This window comes from Poecilia mexicana, unplaced genomic scaffold (assembly GCF_051168715.1).
Source record: "Poecilia mexicana isolate PSO_F unplaced genomic scaffold, ASM5116871v1 scaffold_19, whole genome shotgun sequence".
NCBI classification, from domain to species: domain Eukaryota; kingdom Metazoa; phylum Chordata; class Actinopteri; order Cyprinodontiformes; family Poeciliidae; genus Poecilia; species Poecilia mexicana.
Window position 1 is genome coordinate 3,778,483 of NW_028263388.1, and position 7,757 is coordinate 3,786,239.

General features: G+C 40.9%; 1 protein-coding gene across 1 annotated transcript; it reads right to left on the reverse strand.

Moving 5' to 3' along the window:
- Positions 1-756: 756 nt before the first annotated feature.
- On the reverse strand, positions 757-6,885 carry LOC106927218 (nucleoside diphosphate kinase B-like). The gene is made up of 5 exons (XM_015002623.2): positions 6,761-6,885; positions 3,691-3,823; positions 2,245-2,346; positions 2,049-2,161; positions 757-1,143 (listed from the first exon to the last, which is right to left on the reverse strand). The coding sequence occupies exons 2-5, from the start codon at positions 3,817-3,819 to the stop codon at positions 1,029-1,031; spliced, it is 459 nt and encodes a 152-aa protein (XP_014858109.1). The 5' UTR covers positions 3,820-3,823; positions 6,761-6,885; the 3' UTR covers positions 757-1,028.
- Positions 6,886-7,757: the final 872 nt, after the last annotated feature.

The window sequence follows — 7,757 nt, forward strand, 5'->3', positions numbered from 1 at the left end:
AGGGGGTGGGCAACTCCAGGCCTGAGGGCCAGTCTCCTGCAACTTTTAGGTGCATCTCAACTTCAACACACCCGAGTCAAATAATGAGGTCATTAGCAGGACTTGACTGCACTTGGGAGGTGATTCAGCGGTTGGATTCAAGTGTGTTGGACCAGGGAGACATCTAAGAGTTGCAGGACCAGATTGCCCACCCCTGAATTACAGATTATATGCTTACATTTTTTTTCCTATCACAGTGTGACCATTTAGGGTAAAGATTTTTAAAACGTATGATGGAATTAAAGTAGCCGAAAAGACATCATACAAATCACAGTTTTGGGGAAACCCCCCCCCCGCCCCAAAAAAAACCTATCAACTCTATAACTGGGATCAATTTGGAATCCATGTACAGGAGGAATCTATACTACTAAGTGATTTGAGATAGCATGTTGTGAATTAGCCTATAGACTGAATTAGGGTCAGAATCACTGTATAAATAACCTGAATTTAATATATAGTTCAGTAAAAATCCCCTCTGCTCCATCTAAGTTATAATACAACGTCTTCTCATTTTATGGCAATTGTCAGAATGTGGATAACTGCTTAATAGCGCCCTCTGGAGTCAGAATCCAGGTATGAACTGAAACTTGGTATATTAGAAATAACAGGTGACAGGTTTTTATGACATTGTAGTAAATGTATCTGAAATGTGGCTTTTAGTTGCAAATATAACTGTGTGTGTGTGTATATATAGACACAAACCTAGTAAATGAAAACTTAGGATCATGTGCATTTATTGCAAAGCGGATCAACCTTTAACAAAACTGTCAGTTACAGTTACAGATATTCAGGACTTGATGGAATGTTTTTTTTTTTCCAGGAATGAAATCAGGAATGACACAGGGTCCACCTCATGACCACATCCAAGGACAACATGATGAGTAGATGGGTGGAGGGAATGTGGGTTGTGTTCCTCATCTAAGCTACAGGCAAAGACAGGAAGACTGAGGCAAAGTGTCAGGGGTCTGAGCAGAGGGATCCTGAACAGCTCAGTAGAGCCAACTGAAGGCACAGCTTGTGTAGTTGACCAGCTCTTCTGGTTTGAACCACAGGGAAATCTCAGTTTTGGCACTGTCCACTGAATCACTGCCATGGATAATGTTCCTGAGGAGAAGAGGAAGAAGGAGAGGTAAATGGATGCTAAACTGTTCTAGTTAACCTGACTAATCAAAGCACTTCATTCAGTCAGTTCTCACATCCACACCATAGCAACTAGTCACATGGAGACTCTGGCATCAAACCACAATATTCTGATAAGTCACTCAATTCACCCATTGAACTACAGCTGAAGACTTCAAACCTTTTGTGCCTTTATATTAATACGAGTTACAACATTTAATTTCCCTTTGGGATCAATAATGCATGTCTGAATTTGAATTGTAGGAGACTGGCTCCAGAGCCGTGTGTCGAGGTGAATCTGACTACATCCAGCCGGAGCCTCACACACCAGCTCAGGTTCCTTCCCCACCAGAGGGACATTCCACATCTCGTTACCAGAAAACTGAATTATTCAAAATACCGCTTGACTCAAAATTGATACAAATTGATTTGTTTGCATTTGTTCAAATAGGCGGCAGTCACTCAACTCCCTGCAGGAAGTTAAATAAAAGTTGTCATAAAATGATTGCATGACTGACTCAAAGATTCATACTGAAACAAAAGATATGAACACTTATGCCAAGAGCAATTTTTCTACTGGTTTCCCAAACAGGGAAGCAACATTTTTAAATTGTACATTTTTATAGCATTCTATTGTTGTGTTGGAAATAATTCTGATTTTTGGTTTCCCATTTTTAACAGTACATTTTGGGCAATGCTTTCCTTAGTATCATCCCCATTTTGTAATTTATTCACCTTTTTTCTCCAAAATTGAATCACTCATCAAATTGAATCAGATTTTATGATTAATCAATTAGTACTTTAGTAGCCATCATTATTTCTTTTTGTACTCTTTGGCTAATTGAGTGCAGACAAACAGTTTTGATGGAACGGACCCAAACGACACTCACTTGCTGACGTCGATGCAGAAGTCTCCTCTGATGGTTCCAGGTTTGGAGTCAGCAGGGTTAGTCTCACCCAGCATGACTCTGCCAGTCTTCACCACTCCCTTTCCTTCCCACACCTGGAACATAAAGAGCAGGGATTCAGTCAGAACTGTTAACATACCAGCCTCTTCTTCTGTAAAAAAACAAGTTGGGTTCTCACCATGGCAACCACTGGACCAGAGCTCATGTAGTTGACGAGGGAAGGAAAGAAGGGTCTGTCCTTAAGGTCAATGTAGTGCTGCATCAGAAGGTCCTCAGAGGCCTGCAGAGGACAAACATCATTTAAAGTTTCATTCATATGACTGACATCTCACAAAGCTGCTGCAGTTATTACATGCAACAAACAACAACTCTGTGATGTGCTTGGTACTCTGTGAAACTACTAATTTTAATTAGAATTAAAATTAAACCATTTTTATCATGTCATATTTCACATTTGTTTTCAGTCAGACATATTGATTAAGCCCAGACTAATAGCTATAGTTATTTTGAAAGCTAATCCAATCTGTAAAGTACCAAAACCATTTGTTAGTTTGTATCTGCAGGACTCTGATCATCAAGCTAAGCTTATGACTGAGCCGTTGCTCTCTCTGCAGACTGCAACACCTAGATGGACATCCTGTCTTTTACAGCACACCGGGGTCAAAGTTCAACAAATTTCAACTTTTAACTTTGAGCTTTATTGAGCTGCTGTGCCGTACTCAGCACAGCACAGAACTGTTGTAGCATAGAGCAGCAGTACAAAGTGATGGATCACAATGCAGAGCATTCACTGTAGAATCCCCTAAAACTACTGCAGACCTGATACATCGACTGCTGCAGCCAGAGAAGCAAAATACAATTACTACAATGTATAAGCAATTATAGAAAAATGCTTCAAATCATTTTTAAGCTCCCCTTTGATCATGTACTTTTAAATTATAACACCGGAAAAAAACTTGAAGATTCCTGATGTGACCTCAGTGCTGGCTGGGATCTGCGCATGAACGCGTCAGGGACAGTTCTGCTAAAAAAAGGTGCCGGTGGCAGAGGGCACATCTGCTGAAAGCATGCCATTATCCGATTACTGAAGGAATTACACAATCCTACATACATCTAATTTCTAATGTACAAAGTCCCTGGCTCATCCCACTGCAGCATCACAGATGAAAACTGACATCCATGATCATACTTGGTGCAGAAAAAGAAGGCCTGCCTGGGGAAGCTGGCTCCACATGCGCCAGAGAGGGTCCAATAATCCAAATCCTTGTCTATACATGCTAAGAGACCACTGCTGCTCAATCTGTTCAGTACATTACTGACTAAAGGATTTCACTTGAGCAGCTACTTTAATCCCTTAACCTGAGTCACCCAGAACTGCACTTTATTCACACCACACTGGATCCAAAAAGATCACCCTGATGTAGAAATGAAACTGACTACATGATCAACAGCATTCCATTCCAGATCAGATGATTAAAAGCTGCAATGGGGTCCAGCTGGCTCTCTGCAGTCAGGAATAGATCAGATGGCTAATCAGCTCTCCAGAGGTCTTTGCTGGTGCTCTCTGCAGTCATGCGAATGTGGCTCAAAATAACAGACTTAAGCTCTTCAGGTCTGTCCTCACCTGAAGCATCTTCATGCCAACAAGTTTGAAGCCCTTCATCTCGAATCTCTTGATGATCTCGCCAATGATGCCGCGCTGCACGCCGTCGGGCTTGATGGCGATGAAGGTACGCTCCTGCAGGTCGGCCATGGTTCTGAAAAGAAGCAGCAGACAGTGTGACTCAGGGAAGGTGGAGGGGGGAGGTGGTCAGGACAGCTGGGGTGGACCGGAGGAACCAGCCTGGCGGTCACTCACAGCACCGGGCTGCATTTGGCACGAGGAGCTGGGGGGCCAGCTGACGAGGGAACCGTCCCCATCGAGCCGAGGAACGCTCCGCTTAGGTCAATGAGGATCAGACACCCGGACAGAACAGAGCGGCAGGTACCAACAGCCACACAGGGTCACAGCTTAGGTGTTACCGCTGCCAGGGGAGCTATAGACAGTCTCTACAGAAAATGTTCCTCCCCCAATATTCAATTCAGTCATACAGTCATTTACAGCATTTCCAGTCAAACTGGTTAGTTCTATAGAGCAGGAGTTTCCCTGTCTATGACAAGCTGTTAGTGCCCAGAATAAAGTGCTGCTCCAATTCTAAATTGCATAAAGCACAAAACACACACACACACACACACACACACACACACACACACACACACACACACACAGTCATAGATCACAGAATGAAGAGAGCTACTGCTAACTATTATCTCCACCTTTGCCATGATGCCAAGAGCTCAAGCTTAATCCCCATTTGTCACTGTTCCTAATAAACACTGCAGTATTATCTAAAGTGACTTTAGAGGGAACAAAGGGAGTGTGACTGTTAATGCTGGTGCCAAATGTTTTACCAAGATCTTAAAGCAAATAGAAGGTAGATGATTCAAAATAAAGTGGTGAGAAAAATGGTACATTATAAATCAAGATATGTTTATATAAAATGGGGCAACATCTAAAAATAAAGCAGTTTGTCATCGTAAATCGTAGCAGTTATATTTACTAAATTAAGTGCATACATTCCACTTTTCTTTTTAAATACTACTGGGAAACATAAGAGATTATGAAAAGATTAAGACTGAATCCCATTGAACTGGACCTGAAAAGAGATCAGGCTGCAAATGTAACAGTAGGTGGTGCTAATATAAGATATTCTATTTGTACAACAATGGAGGCTAACCTCCTGTCCTTGAGGGCCGGGGTGTCCGGCACCGTAGATGGGCCCTTTCTCCTACACACTTGAATTAAGTGGCTAAACTACCTCACCAGCATGCAGTCAAGCTGGACAGAGCTCTGCTAATGAGCTTATGCTGGAGTCAGGTGTGCTGAAGCAGAGAGAAGTCTAAAAGCTGCAGGTCACCCCCCCGCCCCCCGAGGCCATAAGGTAGAGAACACCGACTGTACCCACTCTGTTCCACTCCCACATAAAATCAAAGAGATGAGATTTGAAAGATAAGTTTAGCATATAAATGAATGATTTCATTATGTGTTCTATGCATTTTGAGTTTTGAAGATTTACATGAGAACGTTCATGTGCTTTCGAATGACAATATTGGCTATAATCTAATCTATAAGGTTATTTCTAGGAGTGCATCAATTGTCGTTTTCTGGCCAGTAGCAGATTACAGATCTTTTAAAAAGCCTGACCTGGTCATTCATATTTTGGTCTATACTCGTTTTTTTGTCTGAAACTAAAGTCATGGAGTTTGCAACAGTAGAATGACTATTGTTAATTGTAAACATGACCTGGTGGGTCTATCAGTCAAACCTCTCATAGCAGTGAGAAAGAGGACACTGGCTGATTTTTAGACCTTTGCTAAGGAAGATGAAATCATTGGAAAAGATCAGCAAGTGAGTGAGTGATCACAATGTCCCAAAATTAAGAAAATGGCACTGATTTATCAGTGCATCCCCAGTTATTTCGGTCTTAAACATGTTTGGGTATGACATCGCAAATAAAGAACCCATATTGAACAGGTTTACTATATGTGGAAAACATTCCATTAAGAAATGTCAAAGTTAAACCCACAGATGTTCAATGTGTGAATTTTTTTGGCTTATTTCAATAAATCCCTTCGTTGCCCACTGAGTTTAAGTGTCTGTTTTTTTGTTTAACACTATATGATTATAATTTGATGGGTGACTGTATTATTTCCACCGCAATAAAGAAAAAAAAAAAATAAACACCTACGTTGATTTTTTTTATTTTTGAGGTGTGGTCTTCACGTCCCACAGTGACAGACAAATGTTCAGAGTTGCTGAGCAGACTGATCCAGACAACCCGACAGGGAATCGGGACAGAAGCACAATAGTGTGCCTGCAGATTTAAAGCTCTGATGGAGCAGGGTGGTGTTCAGAGCTCAAGTGGAAGATATCATTATTCGCAATCTGCGACTTGGTTCACGGCTACAAGCGCAAGTCACTTGTTTAGCGCACAGTAAAATATATTTTAATTTTTTTCTTCTAGTAAAGTTGCGTTAAAATAAATGATAGCCGTCACCACATCAACATTCATGATTTTCAATGGTTTCCTTCCTGTGCTGTGACGTGAAGTCACGCGGCAAAAACTGATAGGTGCGCACGGGCCTGGACTTTAGCAGCGCTGTCTGTCTGCCTGCCTGCTCAGAGGAGTGAGCTCTAAATCCGCCGGCTGCTTCGGCATTCTCCTGGACAGCTGGGCAGGCGGACACCAGCGTCATCCTTCACAGGAAGTGTCTCGTTATCAGATTTCTTCCAGACAGGGATGGTGGTCGCGAATTTGAACTTGCAGTAAATAAAGAGGACAGTTCCGCATAGTTTATCAGGGAAGGTCTGGGCCTTTCTTAACAGCCACATGGTCCCTTTGTTTCCGCTGCTTGCAGTCAGACTCTTCTGTTTTAGCGACACAAGAACCGGATAGGAGCGCGAGCAGTCAAAATGCATGTTCAAGATTTAAACTCGTCACAAGAGGTGTGAACTCATTTTTAAAGGCGTTATAAATAGATTTTTGAACAAAGTGCCAAAAACCTGAGAGGAAATAAGGTGAAGTCAAGCAAATTATGAAACACTGGAAAATAATTATAAAAATGGCAAAAAAGGCATGATTTTGTGGCATTACCTCGACAGTGAAGCTCCGCTGAAGCAACCAGACAATCCACTCTGCGATTAATGAAAGGGAAGAACTACAGGGTAGGCGCAGCTGTTATTTATAGGAGTAGGCGGAGCTGAGACAACGGCAAGTCTCTGGAGTCAAACTTCCTTTCTTGCTTCAATATGATAAATTACGCGATCCTATAAAGCTTTTCTGTCGAGTTAAAACAACATTCTGAAAATAACCTTTATCAAGCATATTAAACGTATATTAAACTAAATATTTCTGTTTTAGTCATGTTTTTTTCGGTTTGATGGAATATTCCAATCGTTAATGTCATTTATTCAATAGCCGTAAGCAGAAAATCATTGAAATTAACAGGAATAAAAGCAAGAAAATATCAATCTGTGTTGTTAATACAATCTCAAACGGTTTTAAATCACACTTGTAAGAGCAGTCCTTCTTATAAAGTGGTCTAAAGATATCTCTAGGTTTTCCAAAGGGGTTTCTTTAAAAAAAAAAAAACATTATTACTGCTGTGATTATTATTATTTAGTGAAAGTATGAAAGATGTGGCCACGTTTGCCACGTTTGCCAAGTGTCAGCGTGGCAGCCATATGTTGATGATGTTGCCCATTAAAACATCTGATTAATTTTTACTGAGTTTGTGTATTTTTGTAACATCTACAAGCAAGGGAAATCATATGAGCTATAAGTACTGCACAACTTAGGATAGTCAGATAATTTGTTCATCTGTGTTATTTTCAGCCATCTTCAATCAGTCAACCAGCTATATAACAGAATAAAATATAGCAGTTCGTTTTCTATTTGTGTTTGTAACTAAGAAAGTAAATAAAGTTGAAAAAAGTTCAACAATTTTGAGCAGAAAACTTGCATAGTATTTGAATCTTGCTGAAAAGTGAACTCAACAACCTACTTGTAAAATCTGAGCAGGGAGCGCCCTCTATTGAAGGTCTGCGTTGTAAACAACTAAGCCAATAGAATTTAAGGAACAACTGCTTCC